Source organism: Hemiscyllium ocellatum, chromosome 1 (genome assembly GCF_020745735.1).
Source record: "Hemiscyllium ocellatum isolate sHemOce1 chromosome 1, sHemOce1.pat.X.cur, whole genome shotgun sequence".
Classification (NCBI taxonomy): domain Eukaryota; kingdom Metazoa; phylum Chordata; class Chondrichthyes; order Orectolobiformes; family Hemiscylliidae; genus Hemiscyllium; species Hemiscyllium ocellatum.
In genome coordinates this window covers 139645178-139669721 of record NC_083401.1, presented here as the reverse complement: position 1 = coordinate 139669721, position 24544 = coordinate 139645178, and the positions used below count along the sequence as shown (strand labels likewise).

Below are 24544 nucleotides of genomic sequence, written 5' to 3'. Positions count from 1 at the left end.
GAAAGAAGGCAAAGGGAAATAAATGTGTTTAATATAACATTAATGCACTATTTAATTTTTAATTAGCAATCCTAAATGCAGAATTCTTAACAGGGTGTACAATTATGTATAATTACCGAAATTCTACCACATTTTCAAGTATCACAGTGCTACTCTTTTCACAGCACTGCATTTTAAGTGGTGTAAAGTTCAAGATAAAGGCCAGCCAGATTTTCAATCCAGAAAATATAGTGTTGAAAAATAAGTACATGCCTAATACTGTCAAAAGTGCAGTTTGCATATTTTTAACCATTTAACATTAAATGGTTAGTGCTACTCGGTGTAAGATTATTCACTTCAATAAATATGCATAGCAGTGAATTAGTTATTACAGTTTGGTCAACAAGCATCTTTTGTTCCAAGCCACACTTGAAGCATGTCTGTCACCTTCAAAGTGCTTGTCACAGGGTTTGATGGTCACCAGCCTCATTTGATTCCTGTTGATTCAGCGAGAGGAAATATTAAAATGACAGAAAGCAAGCAAATCTTCATAATCCTCTTTTGTATTGAAGCTTAGAAAAGATGATTTCGGGCAATGCAAAAATGATGTATGATTAAAATCAGACTGTTTAAATCATTTCTTTGCAGAAGTGGAGCTTTTGTGATATTAGTAGGAGCTTTCAGGTATATTTTGACACACATTCTCAAATGTACCTTAACAAATAAATCTTATCTTGGGATCAGTTACAGAACAGTGGCCAGGTACCTTATTGAAAGTAACACAAAATTATAGTCTGGACATTATATTTTATAATTCTGATGATAGAAAATATGCATGTTTTGAAAGACAATTTTTTCCAACAACAATATTTAGAAGTTTATCTTTTCCTGAACGGCTGAATATGTTGGGAGATTGGGATAATTCCCCTATCACAAAACATGTTATGTACTAAAAATGAAATTATAACATAGTTGAAATCTTGCCTGCTAAACATCAGTGTTCAGGTATTTATGAAGATATTCAAAAAATACAATCTGGGCAGATGATTATGCACAGCCGTGTTGCCCTTTCTCCACACAAGTTGAAATGGCTAAAACCTGTGCAACTGATTTATTTAAACTAATGGCAGGAATTACTACCCACTGCCATTCCTATGCCAGCCCAGTGAAGAGCACCATATTATAAGGCAATCAATTGCTACCATCTGAAATTCAACAACTGGTTGCCTTATGGCCCAGTGGTTAGCACTGCTGCCTCACAGTACCAGCAACCTGGGTCCGATTCAACCCTCGGGTGACTGTCTATATAGAGATTGCACATTCTCTCTAGTTTCCTTCTGCAGTCCAAAGCTCTGCGGGTTAGGTGGATTGGCTTTTCTAAATTTCCCACAGTGCCTTGGCATAAGCAGGCTAGGTTGATTAGCTGCAGGGATACGGGGAAAGGGTAGATCTGGGTAGGATGCTGTTCAGAGGGTTGGTGTATACTCAATGGGCTGAATGGCCTGCTTCTACATTGTAGGGATTCTGTGAACTAGGAAGACAATAACTTTAAAATAGTTTCAATAACCTTTAGATTCTAAGTTTGAAGTTTTGCAGCACAATGCAATTGAAATTAGCTTGACTGTCCTTTGGCAACTTTAAATGTTTTTCCATCTATTAAGCATTTTTCATAGCCTTAAAATTGTTTTGGAACTTTATGTCCTGCCCTTTGTGGAATGTTACTTGAATTTTCATTGGACATTGTTGCTTTTTTGGGTGAAAAATAACAATGTACCATTTACGTCATTTGACACCGATTGGCTTATGGCAATTTTCATTATCAATGATGTTATCATCAAACAAACAGCATTATTGCATGGCATCTATAAAGCAGGAAAGGTATGGTTGCCTTTCAGATTTTGAACAGTAATGTTCATTTGAATGATGTGAGGAATCCTTTGAATGGAATGATAGTTTGTTCCCAGTCGCTCATTAATAATTTAACTTTCTGCTCTTTGGAGGCTGGGGAGTTATTTGTGCAACACCCACAGTCTAAGTTATTATTTCCTGGCTTAAAGTGGCCAAAAATAATAACAATGATACATTCAGCCAAGAGCGGTGACTGCAAGCCTGATAAAGGCATTCTGCAGGATCTGAATAAAGTGTAAGGATTTGTACCAAACCATATATTCTAACTGGCTGAGTAACCCTCAAAGCGTATGTCACAGCATTTGGTGCGCCAAGGATAATCAGTTTCGATCAACAATATCTCTGTGCTGAGCCCATTGAATCTGTCAACAGTGCCAGAGTACAATACATTTCCCTCACAGGCTTCAACTTGATCCGTTCCCTTTCAAATTTGATGTCAGACACTGTTAACACTGCTGGTGTGGTGGGGGGGTGGGTTGGGGTTGGGGTGGTGAGAATAAGTGGGTAAAGGCAGTGAATACCACAGGTATATTGCTTTTGATTATCGCGTTCAATCTCCTCATGTGAAAACTGTCTTGAGAATAGAGCTTGACGTGGGACTTCAGAAAGGGAGATTCAGCTAACTATATGTGGAACCCATGTGGAGCTTTTTTAAATTTGAGGAGAGTAAAGCGGAGAAATCCTGATCTAAAAATGCGTAAACACGTTGGGTCACTTGCGTGGTCCAATTCAACTATTTTTTTATTGACAAGAGATGAATGATGTAAGCTGCATCTAAAGAGAGATTATATTTGCATGTCATTATGAGACAATAATGACTCCTAGCTCTTCTCCAACCTGCCAGAAATATTGTTGTAATTAAGGTGCCCTTTTAACTTGCTCCCATGAACTACTATTTCAGCACAACATCATGTATTGCGAACATTAGGTTCAATGCAGCATCATTCAACACTCATTATTAAAACATTAAGACCCTGAAAATGCATTGTGGCAACTTGTACTTGTTTATCTCAAGTGATTGTCTCTGCTGTTCCAGAATTGTTATTCCCCTATTTATTTTACATTTGTTAATGCTTCCGTTAAAATAGCAGGGAAATTAGTTTGAGAAGTTATACACATGTTGTGCATCACATTATTTAAGGACCTCTGTCAAAACAAAAGTACTGACAGAAGGACTCTTTCACATTTAATGGAACAAAATAGACAATTAAAACATTTATTGTATTGGATTTCCATGTAAATTGAAAGTGGGAATATATTGTATGTGAATTGCATTAAAGGTGCCTTCAATGCAACTTTAGTAAAGAAAATGTTAAATGTTAGTAGGGCTCTTTGGCTGTTATTAATGGTGAGAATACAGACACTCTGCAATCGATCACAAAGCCTTTGTGGGCAGAACTGTAAGCTATAAAGTATGTGAGTATTAGACTGTTGTAGAAAGTAACCTCTGCATCTTTCTCAGACTAGTTCAGTTAGTATGTTTTCTCTGCAAGAGAAGAAATAAGTTTCTGAACACTCTTTAGTTCAGCATGGTAAAAGAAAATTGGAAACTATAGCACGATGTCAAATAGTCGAAGAGAAAATAATTTCTGGTGGAAATATAAGTCCATCAAGGGGCAAGTTGTTCCAGTATTCAAGGTTAAACTTGGCTCACTTAGGTGACCATGATACCTCAGAATGAGAAGGTTGTGGATTTAAGCTGTACGCCAGGATCCATGTTACAGAAGGCTTAGTATTTAGCATAGAACAAGGTCTGCATAGTATTTTCCAAGCTGCAGAGTGGTTTATTATTAACATTGTTTCTGACCAACATTCATTCCAGCCGATAGCACTGAAACAGATTATGTGGTCATTTATCTAATCTTCGGTTTACAGAACTTTTTATGTGTAAAATGACTGTTGATATTTGTCGCCAAAGCAATAGCATTTGCATTTCAAAGTAAACAATGTGGTATTAAACGGAACAGAAAAATATAAGTCTTTATGCAGCCATTTCAAGAGATCCAATGGTATCTAAACATTTAAATATGGGTAAATTATTTAAAGAAAGGAATATGAAAATTGATACGAAATGTAAAAACTGCAAGCAGTTTATTAATTGTATAAATAATTAGTTTTCTAATAATGCAAATTAGCCTTAATTTGTTATGCAAATGATTGTCTGTATTGTACTGTGGCCTCAATTTAAGCATATTCAAACAGCTTCTATTAAACATAAAAAATACAAACAAAACAAAGTTTGCAATGAGCACTATTTCAAACAATAAAAATTAGTGTCATGTGTATTGGATTATCGTATACCCTTTGAGTTACCATTAGGATGAAACTTCACAGTGTACATCATAGTTTCAAGGAACCTATGCTGATAAAAGAATATTTTTGTTTAGTTTCTTTATTTTTAAATTTCTGGAGGTTGAAAGGGCATTTTATTTCTCCCTATCTGTGCTGTGGTTACAAATATTATTTTCTTCATCATACTCGGTCTAATATTGGGAACAGTTGCCCCCTAGTGCTGAAGTAGAATATTAGCCATCATCTGTGCAAATTTAAGGTTGTATTAAACCTGAATGTAGGGTTAATTCCATCAACTCTATAATGCACTCATCCATAATACCCATTGCAGTTTGCCTTTATTTCTTCATAAACCTATCAAGTGCTGTATGAAGTGTCCTTGCAACAGCTATTAACATGTCCTGATAACACTGTCAGTCGTATGTGTTGTATTTCAGTCATATCCTACAAGTGTGATTCTGTACTAAATTTTATTCCAACTTTCAGTATCAGCTCATTGTTGAGCTATTGTGACTTACTCTCATACCCTGAATTATGATATCTGGGTTATGTCCACAAAAAGGTAGTCTCAACTTTGGAGCATCTGCTTCCAAGAAACATTAGAACAGCCTTTGAAAAGGTTTTGTTGGGTGTATGTGAAGAATTTATCCTACCAAATTATTAAATGCAAACTCTCCAATGCAATTATTCCACTGGTATTTGTCAGGCACATGCAGATTTTTTTTTCTATAACCAGTCATTCTTTTCCAGTCACATAAGACAAAGATCACTGCATTTGCCCATGAGGCTAACATCTATGAAATAGGCCAGTACATGAAGCCACCAGCCATATATGTCCTTGACTGCCACCAAATCCAAACCAAAGTGCAAATCATTTCAGATTTTAAATATATTTATACACACACACAAAGTGATTGCAGCTGCTGATCACAATAAAATCTGCAGAAAAGAATGTGACACCTGTAATTAGGAAAAGTCTCCACTTAGGAAATAATCATGCAGAACGGTTAAACAGGTATGGAAATACCATATCCCCTGCCCAATTAGCAACTTTTCCTGGATATTAATTTGTGAAGCAGGGAACAGACGGTGCTAACTCTTACAGAACATTGAACAGTCAGGTTACTGAGTGCTAACTCTAGGCTTATTTCTTTTCTATCGTGCAACATAAGCATTGATGGCAAGACCAGTCTTTGTTGCCCTTGAGAAAATGCTGTTGAACTACCTTGTTTAGCCATTGGCCCCAGCTGCAATAGAGGTTCAGCAAGATGGTGACATAGCCTAGAGCCTTTTCAGTGACCACTGGTTTTAGTTGTGTCTTGCTACCACATGTGGCAAATTGAATCGAGGGATGACAGACTGTGTGGCTGGTGACGTCGGAAGGAGGACCATCCACAAAGTACTGCTAGCTGAAGATTATTGCAGAGGTTTCAGCCTTCTGTTGTGCACTGATTTGCTTGGATTTCCATCACTGATGATGAGGGTATTTATGGAACTGGTTGTCCTCTGTCGTTCAGTAGCCCATCACTTTTCACAGCAGATGTAACGGGACTACAGAACTTCAACCTAATGTGTGAGTTGTGTGATTGTCTAACCCTATGACTCGCTGTTTATGCTGCTTAGCATGCAAGTTGCCCTGTGTTGTGGATTCACAAGATCGCCACCTCATTTTAAAGTAAGCCTGAGGCTGCAGCTGGAAAGCACCCCCGCCCCGCCCCGCCCTGCATCCATCATTGAGTCAGGGATGATCTTAACCTGATGGTAGAAAGAAGAATAGGCTGGGCCATGAGGTTACAGACCTGATGGAATACCATTTAGCTGCTGTTGTTGGCCCACAGTACCCCTCCTGGATGCCCAGTTTTGAGGTACTGTTCTGGTGTTGTTCAGTTTTGGGTGTTTGTTTGTCACACAACATAATGATAGGTGGTGGATCTATATTGCCTCATTCCATGAAGGTGTGCTGAACCATAGCATTGAGGTGAACATTAGCACACTAACATCCCTAATTCCCCAGAAGGGTAAGGACATTTGGCATGTCCACAATTTGTATAAATGCACCATAGAAAGCACCCTATCCAGATGCATCAAAGCTTGGTATAGCAACTGCTGTGCCCAAGTTTAGGTCAGAGTGGTGCTGGAAAAGCATTGCAGGTCAGGCAGCATCCGAGGAGCAGGAAAATCGATGTTTCGGGCAAAAGCCGTTTACCACTTTTGCCCAAGTGCTGTGCCCAAGACTGCAAGTAATCAGGGAGAGTTGTGAACACAGCCCAGTCCATTACAAAAACCACCCTTGCATTCGTTGACTCAGTCTGTACTTCCTACTGCCTCAGGAAAGCAGCCAACATAATCAAAGACCCCTCCCATCGGATAATAGTGTCTTCCACCTTCTTCAGTCAGGCAGAAAATTTTAAAAATTCAAAATTCATACCAACAGATTCAAAAATAGTTTCTTCCCCAATGTTATCAGACATCTCTAGCTGTAACACAATGCACTATACTCTGTTCTGTTACCCTGTTGTACTTATTTAAGGTCTGATTTGTCTGGATAACATGCAAAACAATAATTTTCACTGTATCTTGGTACATTTGACAATAATAAATCAAATCGAGTCAGTCAAGCAGTGGTGAGGCTATCAGCAGGCAAGATCTTTCACTTAGCAGTACTACTGGGGAGTCGACGGTTGCTGCTGGAGGGACAAGCACTGGAATTCCAAGATGGCGGAGTGATCTAGATCACAGCTAGGTAATGAGGGAGAAGGTGGGGAGGTCTGCAGGGAGATGGGTTTTTTCTCCCCTCACTCAAAAGCATCAGTGCCTGACTGACTGATTTACCATTGAAAGGGTAGGGATGCCTACAGGGAGATGGATGTAAGGGTGTGGCAACAATTGAAGGGGTATGGCTGTTACTGTCTCCCTCCCTACCCTTTCAATGATACATTCCTCGATCAGGCACTGATGCTTTTGAGTGAGGGGTAGAAAAATACCCAGTCAATACTTTCTCCAAATAAGGTTTCACCTGAAGAAGATACTGATTTACCGGTTCTGGGATGGTGGTTGGTAGCAATCAGTGGACTATTTTCTTTCCCGTGTTTGACTTGATACCTTGTGCCTGCGTAAGGCTGAAGCCAATGTTGAGGCCTCCCATTTTTCTGCTGAGGATTCAATTTGTCTTTTATTAGGCAGTTTCTGCAATTGAGGGCTCTCAGCATGGAATGGTATTCACATGAAAAAGAAAACTGGTAAAGAAGTTGTCAAAATGTATTTCCCTACCTGCATTCCCTGCAGGAAGCATTCTTTACTCAGAATGCTCACTTGCAAAATCAGCATTTCTTTGTAACCATACCTTGGACCAAGTCATTATCATCAGTTTTATGGTTTTGTTACATAGGGCTCACAGAAGAAAACTTTACCAAATGACTCCTGAGTGAACAGAAATGTCATAGTGATTTATTACAAGGATTTAATGGACTTTGAACTGTTACTATAAATGGCCTATCCTTCCTTAATGTTGTCTGTTTCCCTCTCTCTTACATTTATAAGGAAGATTATTGAATTTGGTGCTTGATGACAGAAATGAATGCAAGTAGCAGATAGCTTTTAATAGTTATCATGAGACATATTTAACTTAGTTGTCCAAGTCAGCTGAATGTGTTATTTTCCAATTCTGATGGGAAAATATAGAACTGCTTCCTTCAGAATCTGAAAATATTTGTACTTTACTGAAAGCTGGGATGGAAGTTTGGAAATGGAATGGTTTTGGACATAATTTTATCATCTCAGGAGGTGGATAGAGAGGTGGAATGACGGGGAGACAATTGGATGAGTTTGTCCTCACTGCCTTCTCGCCCTCTCTACAGTTTGGGGGAAGGTTCTTGGGTAACTTTCTTGACTTGCAACCAAGGCTTTTTAAGTTCTAAATAAATAACCATTTAGGGCCTCACCTCACTGCCTCCATAAGTTACCTGCCTTCCCATTGGGCAAATAAGGTGGCTAGTGTCCCAACTGGGAAACCATGAGTCATCTTCCTGGTCTTGCCACCAATCACTCCCTCCCAAAGTGCCAATACTGCGAGAAGAGCTTAAAATATACTGATTTTCTCTTCACTGGGTTCCCTGAAGGACAGGCCTTGACCAGCAGACCTTAGGACCCAGAAGCTACTAGCTTCTTGTTGGCCAAAAGCTTCTTGTAACCCATGTCCCCAGTGTCAAGGCCTGCATTATGGCCAGATATTCACCACCTCATCTCTTATTGAGATAGTCCAGTGTGTTACCTCTCCAGTGGGGGTCACCTGTCAGTGGCCACCAAGTGCACTCGTCTCTATTAATAGAACAAAATGGAAAAACATGCCCTCGCTTCATAGGAATCTGATTTAAGAATTCTCCAGTTTCTCATGCACGCCAAATAACCTTCACTTTGCCCTTATAACAGGAATGTCATGTTGAGATCACTTTCAGTGCAGTAACACTTAGCTGTTTTATGTCTGCTGTTGCTTCTGTACAAAGACAACGAACATATTTTTCACAACCAATACATCACAGGACAAAGAAACATACCAGTACTTGAAAGTCTATTTCCCATGTAGGTTGTGTAGACTACGAGGTTCACTACTTGTTCATTGCATCACATCCTTTGAAACTGTTGAAGTCCCCTTTGTGGAGTTGGTAAACTATGGGCCAGATTTTTCCAAGGACTGACAGTCGCAGCGGATTGCCATTCCACGCCTTCCTGTTTTACGAAAGGAGGGAGCTGCATTTGTTTGAGAAGTTTGCAGTAAGGGCTGCTTCAGCAATGTGGAGCCATCATTTCATTCTGACAGTTCTTTCTTATCCAGAACTGTCACGGGGAGTCAAAACGCACCCCCTTTTCACAGCTGTTGCATTCTGACACTTAAAAGCCTGGAATCACAGACAGCCACTTTGAAAAGCTGCTGTCAAATGTTAATGCATAAGATCAGCATGATGTTAGGGTGCTGGGAGAGTAAGGTACAATAGACAATAGACAATCGGTGCAGGAGTAGGCCATTCTGCCCTTCGAGCCTGCACCACCATTCAATATGATCATGGCTGATCATCCTTAATCAGTATCCTGTTCCTGCCTTATCTCCATAACCCTTGATTCCACTATCCTTGAGAGCTCTATCCAACTCTTTCTTAAATGAATCCAGAGACTGAGCCTCTACTCCCCTCTGGGGCAGAGCATTCCACACAGCCACCATTCTCTGGGTGAAGAAGTTTCTCCTCATCTCTGTCCTAAATGGTCTACCCCGTATTTTTAAGCTGTGTCTTCTGGTTCGGCACTCGCCCATCAGCGGAAACATGTTTCCTGCCTCCAAAGTGTCCAATCTTTTAATAATCTTATATGTCTCAATCAGATCCCCTCTCAGTCTTCAAAACTCAAGGGTATACAAGCCCAGTCGCTGCAGTCTTTCAGCGTAAGGTAGTCCTGCCATTCCAGGAATTGACCTCGTGAACTTATGCTGCACTCCCTCAATAGCCAGAATGTCTCCTCAAATTTGGAGACCAGAACTGCAGGTGTGGTTTCACCAGGGCCCTGTACAGCTGCAGAAGAACCTCTTTGCTTCTATACTCAATCCCTCTTGTTATGAAGGCCAGCATGTTATTAGCCTTCTTCACTACCTGCATGTTTACCTTCATTGACTGGTGTACAAGAACACTCAGATCTCTTTGTACTGCCCCTTTACCTAAATTGATTCCATTTAGGTAGTATTCCTGTTCTTGCCACCAAAGTGGATAACCATACATTTATCCACATTAAACTGTATCTGCCATGCGTCTGTCCACTCACCTAACCTGTCCAGGTCACCCTGTAATCTCCTTACATCCTCCTCACATTTCACCCTGCCACCCAGCTTAGTATCATCAGCAAATTTGATAATGTTATTACTAATACTAGCTTCTATATTATTTACATATATTGTAAACAGCTGCGGTCCCACCACGGATCCCTGCGGTACCCCACTGGTCACTGCCTGCCATTCCGAAATGGAGCCATTTATCACTACTTATTGTTTCCTGTCAGCCAACAAACTTTCAATCCAAGTTAGTACTTTGCCCCCAATACCATGCACCCTAATTTTGCTCACTAACCTCCTATGTGGGACTTTATCACTGAGGTCAGACTAACTGGTCTATAATTTCCTGCTTTCTCTCGCCCACCTATTTCAAAAAGTCGTACAACGTTAGCCACCCTCCAATCCCGAATCTATCGAACTCTGGAAAATAATCACCAACGTATCCACGATTTCTTGAGCCACCTCCTTCAGTACCCTGGGATGTAGACCATCAGGCCCCGGGGACTTATCAACTTTCAGACTTAACAGTCTCTCCAACACCAATTCCTGGCAAATATAAATTCTCTTCAGTTCAGGTCCTTCAGTCACTGTTACCTCAGGGAGATTGCTTGTGTCTTCCCCAGTGAACACAGATCTGAAGTACCAATTCAATTCTTCTGCCATTTCTTTGTCCCCTGTAATATATTCCCCTGTTTCTGTCTTCAAGGGCCCAATTTTAATCTTAACCATTTTTTTGCCTTTCACATAACTAAAAAAGCTTTTACTATCCTCCTTTATATTTTTGGCCAGTTTACCTTCGTACCTCATTTTTTCTCTGCGTATTTCCTTCTTAGTAATCCTCTGTTGTTCTTTAAAAGCTTTCCAGTCCACCGCTTTCCCACTTATCTTTGCTATGGTATACTTTTTCTCTTTTGACTTTATATGTTTCTTAACTTCCCTCGTCAGCCATGGCCACCCATGCCTCCTCCTAGGATCTTTCTTCCTTTTTGGAATGAACTGATCCTGCAACTTCTGCATTATACACAGAAATATCCACCATTGTTCCTCCACTGTCATCCCTGCTAAGGTATTGCACCATTGAACTTTGGCCAGCTCCTCCTTCATAGCTCCATAGTTCCCTTTATTCAACAGAAATATTGTCACTTCCGATTGTACCCTTTCCCTCTCAAATTGCAGATAGGCAGGGTGGGTGAGGGGTCAGGTTAATAGGGTGCCAGCTGTATGGGCTGTCAGCTTAGTAAGGGGTAGGGGGCCAGGGATTAGGATGCCAGACTGGTAAGGAGCACGGTATCAAGTAAGTCTGGTGCCTGCTGAGTATGATGCAATGTAGTAAAGGGGTAGATTACCTATTTGGCAAAGTGTCAGGGTGCAAGTTGGTAAAGGAGGGGGGTGGGGGGTGGTGCAGGTATGTGATGCTTAGGTAGGTCAGAATAGATGGGAGAAATCATATCCAGTAGAAGTGGAGAGGATGTGAATCAGATCTGGGGGTGGTGGTGGTTCTAGGAGGGGAAGTGAATCAGTGGCGGAAAGTGAGGGGCAAATCTGAGTGGGTAAAGGGATGAAGGTATCCATTGGTGGGCGAAGGGTGCAATTGAACATGGAATGAGGAAAGGGGACCGGATACCAGCTCCAGTGACAGGGGAAGGGGTGATTGTGTGCAGACCTGAGAAAAGGGTGGTCTGATCGGGTGGATATCAAATTAGGCTCTTGGGGGATAATTGTTGAGGGTGTGTGTATTAAGAGTGGAATTGGTTGAACACTCAGAAGTTAGACTGTTGCATTTGATAGTTGAATAACTTTTCCTGAGTAACAGTTTACGTAACTTCATCAGAACGGTTCCAGACATAGAAGGTTTGCCCAGAGAAACCTTCAATTTCTTGGGCATCGTTTTTTGTTCAATGATGAGGGATGCATAGGATCTCCATATGTAATTCCCATCAATGCTGGAATAGTGATTGTCAAGGCATTGGAAAATCCAGGCCTATATTTTGTCTTAATGGTATTGAATGCCGAATAGAAATAGTGATCAACTTCCTTGCAAATGATTTTCCTCAATGCCCAAATTATGTGTGAAACAAATAGCAAATGTAAAACAACCCTACCACCAAAATTGATAAATATCCATGCTAAGAAATAGATACTTATGGGGAAGAAAATTTACAAAATGTAGGAGCAGATTAGCAAAGTTAGATGTTAGATATAAAAAATAAGCATTGAAAGATTTGAGGAAAATGTGAAATATGTGATAAGCATTCCTATTAATCCTAGTTACAATTATCAGTACTCTTGTTTGATCTGTCTCCCAATATTAACTCCCCTCATGCAACTGATCTTCCAATAGCAGTCTTGAATGAAGCCCTATTACCAATGCCATAATGACTCAATGACTTTAATCATCTCTTTACCTGAAGAAATCAAGCATCTTTAAAAGCTACTTGTGCCAGAATCATCTGAGACTTAAATGAAATTAGTTAAATTCCTTGAGCATTCAAATGAGTGAACTCTTATCATGTTTATCTGCTATAACTTAATGCTGTGCATTTTCTTTATTCTATTCCTCAGCTTTTTTTAAAAAAAAGTATTGGAACTAACATTTATGTCTGACTTCGAAAAACAATTGAGAAATAAGAGAAAAGAATCAGGGCATTGTTGTTTATAAATATTAATGACTCACTTAAATGTACAATTTGAAAGGGATGCACATTGATGGAAATGCTTTCACAACCTACAGCAGCAATGTTATTTTCCTTCCTTACCAAACAAAAGCAATTTAATTGCTCAATTTCCAGAAAAATAGTGGTCAATCACTCCATGTAAAGTCAAAAATAATCCCTTTGGCATACTGCAGGAAGAATAAGTATGCTTTATAAGCTTTGGATGGTTTTTAATTGGCCTGTGTCAGTCAAAATGTGAATTACTTGTGCTTTGTCAAAATAGCTTGTTCTGGCTAACATTTTTTTAATGTTTTTTTTCTTTCCTGGCAGACATTTTCAGCAGTGAAGGTGCTTCTGCTCAGATTTGTCCCCTCCAGAACAAGATGGAACAATGTCCAGATTCAGCTGAACATGATCAATAAGCCTTGGTGTAATCAGCTGCAGAAACGCAGAAGAGAACCGAGCCAAGTGCTTCACCCTATCAACTTTGATGAAGAACAACAGTAATTGTTTCTGCAATGGTTACATGAGCTGTGGTGACATCCTGGTGAAAGTTGTTCATTTTCTATCCACTGTTGAATCATAGAAGGGAACGAAAAAAAAACTGTAAAAGGTGATAAAACAAAACATGAATTTTTTCATAAAGTTTCGGAGGCATTTGCGAAGGATGGTAATCTTACTGGCCGCCTTTTGCATGGTGAGTGTTATTATATCAGCTTATTACTTGTATACTGGCTACAAACAAGAGCTGGAACTTTCTAAGCCAACTCCAGAACAAGATTGCGGAGATCTCAAACTCCTACCATACAGACTATTTGAAATGAAAACTGCAAAGCCCATTGACACATCTAGAGCAGACCCTATGGCTCTGGTGTTTGTTGAGAGTCAATATTCACAGCTTGGGCAAGAGATTGTGGCGATTTTAGAGTCGAGCCATTTTCAGCACCATACTGAAATTGCCCCTGGCAAAGGGGACATTCCTGCCCTTACAAACAAGGACCGGGGCAGATATGCACTTATTATATATGAAAACATTTTGAAATATGTGAATATGGACTCCTGGAATAGAGAGCTGCTGGATAAATATTGTATGGAGTACAATGTTGGCATTATAGCATTCCACAAAGCTAATGAAAATAGTTTATTGAGCTCACAGTTGAAGGGCTTTCCCTTGAATCTACACACCAACCTTGCCCTTAAGGATTGCTGTATAAACCCACGGTCTCCTTTACTGCACATCACTAAAGCTAAAGAAGTTGAGAGAGGCCCTTTACCAGGAGAGGACTGGACTGTGTTCCAGTCTAATCACTCTACCTACGAGCCTGTGTTGCTGGCCAAACCAAGTTCCACTGATAACATTCCACATCAGATTGCTGATGAAATTCTGCACGCCACTGTGGTTCAGGATCTGGGGCTACATGATGGCATTCAGCGAATTCTCTTCGGCAACAACCTGAATTTCTGGCTGCACAAACTTATTTTCGTGGATGCAATTGGTTTCCTTTCAGGGAAGAAATTGTCACTGTCTTTGGAAAGGTACATCCTGGTGGATATTGATGACATTTTTGTTGGGAAAGAAGGAACAAGGATGAACGTGAATGATGTAAAGGTAAGGACAATACTTCGGTGCATGTTAAGATTCTGAGCTTGATACTGTGTTTAAAAAATATTTGTTTTCATTATGTCATATGATCACAAAAATGAATGAGATATTCACTACATCCTGTCTATAATCTTTTACAGTAGCATATCTACATTTACCTTGAATAAAACTTTCTCCCAGTTTAACATACTATGGTTATTGAAACCATTAGCAATTGCTGGATAGATCAATAGCTCATTGGGTATAGTATTGATAATGAAAGAAAAGCTAAATTTTAAGTATTTTCTTCTCCTTTTACCTTAGCGTGGTATAGCTGAAAGAAAGTGTTGCATCTCACTTAAAAATAAGATTCATAGCATTCTTCACTGATGAATAACATAATATAAAGGCAGTGACTCACAATTATCCTTGGAAACGATCAACCATTTTAACAGTTTAACAAGAGCAAATCACCCACCATCCAGACACAACTGATTTACATTGCACTGATAGTACCTATGCAACAAAGACAAAGTATCACCCCAGGATAAGTGCTTCAGAAGCTGAATCCAGGTTCAACTTATGCCTTTTCTGAAGTAACTGTTTCCAGCAGCAGTAGTGTTCAGGGTGCGCAACTGACCTTTAGTTGTGCATTTCGAAAAAAAAGACAGAATAATCAGGCTGAATTTGACAAGGCCCGATATAAAAACCAGGAGTGATCCCACATGGGCTGTCTGGCTCATCCTGCAGTTATTTAACAGCTGTTGAGTCTTTAGTTGGTTTGAGACAGTGTGCAGCCTTGCTATAGAAAGGATATTATTAAATTGGAAAGGATTCATAAACGACATACCAGGATATTGCCAGGAGTGGAGGGTTTGAGTTACAAAAATAGGCTTGGGCCTTTTCACTGGAGTGTGGGAGTTTGAGAGCTGACTTTCTAGATGTTGATGAAGAGCAAGGATCTTTTCACATGGGTGGGGGAGTTCAAAACTGGGGGTATATTATGAAGGTGAGAGGAGGAAGGTTTAAGAAGGGCATGAGGGGCAAATGTTTTGCACAGTGTGATTCATGACTGGAATGAACTGCCAGAGGAAGTGGTGGATGCAAGTATGCTTACAATGTTAAAAAGACTTCAGACATGAACATGAATAGGAATAGTTTCGAGGAATATGGGCTGGATGCAGGCAAGTGGGGCTAGTTTGGTTTGGGAACATGGTTGACATGGACTAGTTGGACCAAAGGGTCAGATGCTGTATGACTCTGAGATGGGACCTCTGCTCTCCAGCCAAAAGGAAGGCCAGCATCAGAGAACTGCCAGCCAAGTAAATGACCAGCTGCACTCTCACTCTACCTGCATCACCAGAAGTAATGGCTTCTGCTGAGACAGCAGGCAAAACATTGAAGATGATGAGCCATGGATCCTGGTAAACATTAAATTTATACTTTTGTTAGCGGCATGCTAACTGGCCCTGGTGAGGGTGATGTGGAGCTATGATTGACCAGTAGTGGATCCGAGGGGGAATACCTTGGGGGAATCCTTCAGTCGGCATTCCAATGGCCATCCGTAGTTTGGCCACCGTGATGTCAGGTCTCACTCAATTGTTTGGTCCATTTCTTCCACTGGTGAAAATCCCAGAGGTGGTAGGACGATGCCCTTAAATGACTACTTAGCTTATCCAATGCCTGGTTGAACTAGCACAAGGCAAGGATAAGCTGGCAATGGTGTGCTGCTCCCATGGTTGCCATTGTTTTTCACAATTCCCATCGCCAACATTCCCAAGAGAGAGTTTAAAATTCAACCCCTGATTGTTAGTCAGAAATGTCTGTTTGAATATGTGTGGATAATAACACACAAGAACACAAGAAATGGGAGTGTGCTTTACTATCTGGCCCTTTGAATATGCTCACACATATACAGGCAATACAATATGGATTTCAACTCCATTTTCCTGCCTGCTCCCCTTCCCTTGACTCCCTGAGAGACCAATAATCTATATGTGTTAATTGATGGAGATTCCATAACCCTCTGGATCAGATAATTCTAAATGTTACAATACTTTAAGTGGTGACATTTCTCCTCATCTTAATCCTAAATGATCAGATCTTTGCCCTGAGACTGTGCTGTGCAATTTGTTATGGACTAGGCCAGACCGCTCAAAACATTTTTAAGTAGGTAGCCCAAACTGTAAATTTATTATTTGTTTTAGTAAAGTGCATAGTGGATATTCATGGAGTAAATTAGCTGGTTTGACTGCCAGGTTTTAAACCAACAAAATGTATTTACAAAATTATGGAATGAAATGCAAAGAATAGAAATTTGAATACCGGATAACTTATCCTAACCAAACCTGAATTAATGATGCTGTTCCGAAAATACGTGTAACAGTCACAAGACACAGATCCCTTAGCACGAGCAGTAAAAATGAAACAAGCTTGAGCTTACAGACTTGAAGTTAGAGAGAGAGGTCATCAGCCTGTTTCACAGATCCCCTGCTACAACTGAACTGACTAAAGTTCTGAACTGATTCAAAAAAATCTCTAATCTAAATGAAGGCTAACTTTCAGCACCTGCATACCTTGCACACCGTCTTTTTGAAACTTAACACTTACAAGTTTCAAACCTTTGAAGAAAACCTCTCTTTCCTATTCTTTTGTTCAAAATAAAAACTTTCATAATTCCCTACATTGTGGCATTGTGTTGCCCAGTCACTGAACATGTCCAGATCTTTTTGCAGCCTTTATGTAGCCTCCTTAACAGCTTACATTTCCACCCAGCTTTATATCAATAAACCTAGATATTTTACTCTTTGTCTCTTAATCTGAATTATTCATATAGACTGTAAACCCCTTTGACTATATCGGGTTTTTTAAAGGCATGAAAATTTTTGGCCTGAACTTTCAGACACAGCCTAGTTGGAGCCTGGTCACTTACCCTGTTCCTCCATGCATTTCCAAGCATCAAACCTCTGAAGCATCTTGTATCTCTCAACTCCAGAGAATATAGGTCCAATTTACTCAGCCTCTCATCACAGAGAACTCCACCCCAGGGACTAATTTAGTTAAGTGAAGCTTCACTGCACCATCTCCAGTGTGAGACTTAAACGTAGAGACAAAAACTGCTCACAGAATGCCAGAAATGATCTCACTAAAATCCTGTACAAATGTAAAAATACTTGTTCTGTGTTCTAATCCCCTTACAATAATGGCCGGTGTGCCACAGGCTTTTCTGGTAGCTTGCAGTACCTGCATACCTTGCACAAGCACACACCGTCTTTTTGAAACTTAACACTTACAAGTTTCAAACTTTGAAAAAACCTCTCTTTCCTATTCTTTTGTTCAAAATAAAACTTTCACAATTCCCTACATTGTGGCATTGTGTTGCCCATTCACTGAACGTGTCCAGATCTTTTTGCAGCCTTTATGTAGCCTCCTCAACAGCTTACATTTCCACCCAGCTTTATATCAATAAATCGAGATATTTTACTCTTTGTCTCTTAACCTGAATTATTCATATAGACTGTAAATAACTGACATCCCAGTATTGACCCTTGTGGACTCTAGTATTCACTGTCTGTCAAATTGAAGATGCACCTGTATGCCAATTCAGTGCTTCCTGCTTGCTAACCATTTGTCTATCCATCCTAATATATTACCCCCAGCTCCAATGAGCCCTTATCTTGCCTATTAACCTTTTGTGAAATACCTTATTGCATGCTCTTTGGAAATTCAGGTATACTATCCATCATTGCTTTTTAACAATCTTACTACTTACATTCTCAAAAAAAACTCCAGTAAACATGGCAAACAATATTTCCCTTCAGTCCAATCACACTAATTTGAATTAATGATATGATTTTTGAAATACGTTGTTACCTTAATAATAGATTCCAACATGTCCTTAACAATTGATTTTAGACAAACTGACCCATAGTTCCCTGTTTCCCCCTGCCTCCTTCCCTTCTTGAAAGTGTAACATTTGTTAACTTCCAATCTGATGGGTCCATTCTCAAATTTAAGGTACTTTGGAAAATTATGGCTAGCTCATCTACTGTCCCCACAGCACCATCGTTTTAGAACAGTAAAGTGTGGGATACTGGATCTTGGAGATTTGTTGGACTTTAGTTTCTTAATTTTCTGCAATATTTGTTTCTGTTGATATTAATTTCTTCACTCCTTTTAGCTCCTAGATTGCCATCTATTTCTACTCTATTAAAAAGACTACAAGGTATGGCTGCAAATCAACAGTGGGGAAAATGATCAATATAAGCAGATTCCATTTGACAAACAGAATCTCAGCAAAAAAGATCCATCTCTGGCTCATTAAGAAAGTTAAGAAAAATATTAGATTAAAAGAGACCTGAAGTATTACAAAACAAACAATTACAAGTCTGAGGGATTGGGAGATATTTTTAGACACCAGCAAAGGGCCAACAGAAGTTGATAAAAAGGGAGAAGGAATGAGTAAAGTAGCCCAAGTAAATGTTGATCTCTAAGAAACAGAGACAGGAAAAATGACCATGAGGCAATGAACAATCATTATGTCTCCGTTCAGAGAGATACAGCTTTTAGCTGGTGAATCTTAGCTGGTGATTGTTCAAATGCGTTTTTTGTCAAATATTTGTAATTGTTTTGTCACAGTCTTCATTTCTCTTGATGATTCTGTGGAGTATAAAAACATCGACTCAACAGAAGGTTTAAAGAGGTGAAAGTCAAGCCTAGTTTGTAATTTACCTGAAGTGAAATTTGAACCTAGATTATAATTTATCTGATCAGCCTGGCAGTGGAAGGATTAAATAGAGCCAGTTTCTGGAAGTTGGGTAGCAATGGAAGTAGGTTATTCCATGATGAGAGAAGATGACAAGTCAGTGGTGGTGGGGCTGAGTACCGTCAATAGTTAAGGATCAATCCTGGGATGTAAGGACGCCATAGGTTCCAAATAATGATGTTGAAGGCCTTTGGAAGATGTATGTTAGAGACATCACTTAGAAAGGAGGACTCAGAAAGATGGATGTAAACGGTTTTGAGAGGTAAGGAGAGGTGGAACAAAGGTAGGGTTTTGCAGGCCACAAAGTGAGGATGCCAAGAGCGTCAGGAAAGAGGAGAAGAGAGGAGAGAAGAAGTGAAGGAGGTCAGACCCCTGGAGGGGTATGGGTACAGGTGGTGAGGAAATACAGCGGTGGCCTCCTGAAGATTTCCTGAAGAAGGGCTTATGCCCGAAACATCGAATTTCCTGTTCCTTGGATGCTGCCTGACCCGCTGCACTTTTCCAGCAACACATTTTCAGCCCTGACTCCTCAAAGCCTGTCCATCATCTAAAAGACATGGGTAAGGTGTCTGATGGAATACTGACCACTTGCCTGGATGGGTACAGCTCCAACAACACTCAAGAAGCTTAACACCATCCAGTACAAATCAGCCTGCTTGACTGGCATCACATCCAAACATTCACTCCTTTCACCACCAATGCTCAGACGCAGCAGTGTGTGTACCATCTGCAAAATATGCACTGAAGATCCTTAGATAGCACCTTCCAAACCCACTACCACTTCCATCTAGAAGGACTACGGCGACAGATACATGGGAACACTACCACCCACAAGGTCCCGTGCAAGGCAATCACCATCCTGAGTTAGAAATATCGCACAATTTCTTCATTGTTACCGGGTTAAAATCCTGGAACTCCTTCCCTAACGCCATTGTGCAGCTACCTACAGTACATGAACTACAGTCGTTCCAGAAGACCGCGCGCCACTGTCTTCTTAAGGTGGAAACTTGGCAGTCAGTGACCCATGATAGGATTTTAAAAAACTGTTTCAAGCATTGTGGTTAATGGCTGCCACAAATTAAAATGAAAACACTTACAGCAGAGATAGAAGTTGCATTGTTATGGCAAGCCAGCCAAGACAATATCCTCAAAGAAGATTGCATGCAGTCTCATTTGCAATTACAATTTACCTAAATTACCTAAAACCCATAATCAACAACATGTCCTTCATTCTTTAAAACTATGTAACAGTTCAAATCATCTCACTTTCATTATTTTCTGCACATACATTGCACACACATTCTTTACATCATACAGGGTCTTCATTGTGTTGTCTATTCATCTCATACACGCCTGCTCCTGAGTAATTTCCATCTCTCGGAAGTGTCATTCCCATGGCAAATAGTTGCCATGGTAACTATTGTTGATCCATTGCCCTCGATGGGAGATGAAGGACATCTGGAAATGAAGTCCATTTTAAACAGTTGGTGATATTATATCTTCAAACTATATCTTCAAAATCCATAGTCTCTCCTGCTTGCTTTTCTCCTAATCATTGAGATTTAAAATGCAATTAGACCTTGTCATACTCTTTCCCCCACATTGACAATGGGGTTGCTCTTCTTATTTGTTTGGGCTACTTATTCAAGTCTGTAGCATTTTCACCACTTTTCCTGCCATCTCATGTTAAAAACCATGTTAATGGATTTCTAAGTTATTCGGACTCCAAAAAAAAATCAAAAATATTCAAACAGGGAGAGGGGCAGAAAACAGGAAACTATAGGCTAGTTAGCTTGATGTTTGTCATGGGCAAGGTCTTTGAATTGATCATTAAAAAGATTCTAGCTGTGCACTTAGAAAACCTGAAGGTAATCAGGAGGAGTCAGTATGGTTTCATTGTAGAGAAATCATGCTTAACCGATGTAGTAGACTTTTTTGCAAGAGTAATACTCTGTGGATAGGCAGGAATCTGTGCATGTACTGTACTTGAATTTCCAGGAGGCATTTGTTAAAGTACCACATCAAAGGTTATGGCAGAAAATGCAAGTTAGGACGGCTGGCAGAAAACAGAGAGCATACATAAATAGGTCTTTGTCTAATTGGCAGGATATAAGAAGTGGAGCCCATTCATCCCACACAGAGTCTGTGCAGAAGCCTTGTACAATTTACCTCAATGGGTTAGATGATGGAGACAAAGTCATGGTAACTAAATTAGCAAATGATATAAATATAGGGAAAAGTAAGTTGTGCAGAAAGTATACAGTTTTCAGATAGATTTTGATATGTTAAGTGAGTGGGAAAAGGATCTGAAAAAGATATGGGAACATGTGATGTTGTTCATTTTGGCAGGAAGAATAAAAAAAACTTGTATGGAGAAATAATTGGGAATTCTGATGTACAAGAGGAACTTGGTGTTTTAGTACAGGAGTCACAAAGAATCAGTATGTGGGCACAGCAAGTAATCAAGAACGGGGTTGAATTGTCAACTCCACCTATTTCATATTCTTTTAAAGTAACTTTGCTTTAATGTTCAGAATACAGTTTCACCTTTCATATATTAGTAACTTTTAAACTTGACAATTTTTATTAATGCTGCTTCCAAGATGGATTAGTTTCTTTGTGCCCTAAGTGGGCATTCCCTTTACAGTAATCCAGTCAACTCATTTTTACTATCATGTGCATCACTCTAGTTTTGTCTATTGATTTTGAAGCTTATTAACATGGCTAGTCTATCAATTGAGCTCTCCATTTATTGTTGCTTATGCTATAGAATGATCAGTAAAACTTAAAATCATTGAATGGCTATCTCAACAAGGCTATGTTCTTCACATGATCTGAAAGAAGCAATAACAGCAACGACAAGCATCTCCTGTTTTACTCCAGTTTCACCTTCAAAGGGTTAATTGCATATTCTGTTCAATGATGGATTTTGGCATGACATTGACTTTGATGATATTGGGGTCCAGTATTCCATAGCATAGCATCAACTTTCAAAAGATATTTTGATGTTTACTATCAAGTACCTTTTCAAATTTACAAATCTCCAAGGCTGTGAGGCAAAGAGGAGTTCCAGTCAATTTATTGTTCCATTGTAGCACTGTACTTGGTCATTGTGTGATTGTGTTTTAGAAAGCAGTCTGTTTGACTCTTATCCAATTGTCACATTGTCTCTTCAGTTTTTCATGGTGATTATTTTGAAAAGCTCTCCCTGGTACAGTGTGAGACAACTATTGAGAGCACATCTCTCTGTACACTTTATAATTTAATCATGTTTCCAGTCTCCAGGATTCTCTTTCCCATACCTTCATGAAAGGTTGAGCAACTACTTCAGTCCAAGTTCATACTTCTCATGGTATACTGACCTGAATGTTTAAACTGTGGCTAAACCAGTGGCAATTATATTTCTAAGACAAGGTTATGAGTTTAAGCCCCACATGAGCATAGAACCTATTTGACGCTGCTGGAGGTGTCACTTTTCACATGAGATGTTAATCCAGTGTGGATGTCAGAAATTTTATGGTATTCTTTGAAGTTAAGCGGAGGAATTCTCTAGTCACCCCGGATAGAATTTATCATTCAACTATCATCTAAAACAGATGAGTTGGCCATTTATTTTATTGCAGTACACGAGCCCATGCTGTGCAGAAATGAGGTACTGACATTATTACATTACAACAGTGACTGCCCTTCAAAAATACTGTTGTAAAATACTTTGAAAAAATTGAGGTTGTGAACAGTGCAGTATAACTTCAAGTTGTTTTTATTTCTCCCCCGCTCTACAGTTTCTTTGATTAATTCTCTGTAGGTTTATTTATATGTGCTTGTACTGCTGCAGTCTTAAGAGATTGCTTACAGTCAAATTAACAGTCCCTCAAAATAGGAGAAAGTGAGGACTGCAGATGCTGGAGATCAGAGGTGAAAATGTGTTGCTGGAAAAGCGCAGTAGGTCAGGCAGCATCCAAGGAGCAGGAGAGTCGACGTTTCGGGCATGAGCCCGAAGAAGGGCTTCTGAAGAAGGGCTCATGCCAGAAATGTCGACCCTCCTGCTCCTTGGATGGTGCCTGACCTGCTGCGCTTTTCCAGCAACACATTTTCAGTCCCTCAAAATAGTCTGACTGTTCCTGAAGCTGGTCATGGTGTTTTATTTGGACTATTCCATTTTGTTCTTGTCTACTATTGCAAGCTTTCTTTTAAGGTTGTACCTTTCTTTGAAGTTTTTCTGCTTCACTTTATCTAAATTTCCACAGAACATTGCCTGATCATGGACTTTCCTTCTTTACAGTTCTTTGTCACCTTTTGAAAATGTTGATGTACTTATGCTTCAGTTTACCAACATACTTTTGTTCGACTACTTTTTTAAGACTGTTCATTTGCTCTTTTCAGATTTCCACTTTGTCAACGTTTCTTTTGAGATGCATCCCTTGTACTATTTTTATTTTCTTTCCAGTGTTTTCATTGCAGGTCTCTTCAAGTGTGCCGGTTATCAGTTGTCAAGTTGTCTGAGAGTATTTCCCTCCTGACTTTCACAAGTTCTTCATGAAATCATAGAATTCTTACAATCTGGAAGCAGGCCATTCAGTCCATCGGGTCCACCATACCGTATGCGAGTCACTCTGCATTTCCCAAGGCTAGCTCACCTAACCCTATACATCCCAAGGCACTATGAGCAATTTAGCATTGACATTCAGAGTATGTTCTTAAAAAGTAGAAGCTGAATTAAGGCATTTGGTCAATCAAACTGTGTTTCAATAGACCAAGGATTATTTTTATGATGTCATGGGATTTGGAAATCAATGGCAAGGCCAACATTTGTTTCCTAGCCCTAGTTGCCTTTAGTTTTGCAAGCCACTGCATCCATTACAGAGGGCAGTTGAGAGTCATCCACTTTACTATGGGAGAGAAAGAAGCGTTGTGATAATGACCTCGTTAATCAAGAGGCCCAGGCTAAAACTTTGAGGGAAATGGGTTCTACCAGGTCAGTGGTTAGAATTTAAATTTAATTCATTAAATCTGGGATTGTGAGCCACCCTCACTAACAGTGATCATGAAGCGACCATCAATTATCATAAAAATCCAATTGGTTAACAAACGTTATTTAAGGAAGGAAATCTGTCATTCTTGCAGGAACATGTGGCTCCATAATTTCAGTCTAACTGCACTGAAGCTAATTTGAGATTATAATTAGTTAGAAATTTGAACAATTTTGTTGGACACAAAAGCTGACTTTGCCAGTGACACACACTTTCCATGAAAGAAGAAAAAGAACTAAGGATATAATCCAGAGTTATGAATTGAATTGAAATTCCATCCAATGCTCTGGTAGAATTAGAATCAGAGCATTAGCTTGAGCCTGATCTGATTGTGGCCTCAGTTCCAATTTCATAGCTGCCTTCATGATCCTAGACTTCCATATGATTGAAAATTTGTCAGACTCAGCTTTAAATATATTTATTAACCAGTTTCCATTGAATTCTGGAGATGAAAATTCCAAAGGCTGAAGATCTTTTGAAAAGAAAACAGTTTATTATCACCATCTTAAATGGGAGACCCCT

General features: G+C 39.6%; 1 protein-coding gene across 1 annotated transcript in view; it reads left to right on the top strand.

Moving 5' to 3' along the window:
• Window positions 1-24544, top strand: part of ndst3 (N-deacetylase/N-sulfotransferase (heparan glucosaminyl) 3) — a 436737-nt gene that overhangs the window by 185442 nt on the left and 226751 nt on the right. The window contains exon 2 of the mRNA XM_060832478.1: window positions 12976-14254. Coding sequence (XP_060688461.1) covers window positions 13274-14254 — 981 coding nt within the window. The 5' untranslated portion in view covers window positions 12976-13273. The remainder of the gene's footprint in view (window positions 1-12975; window positions 14255-24544) is intronic.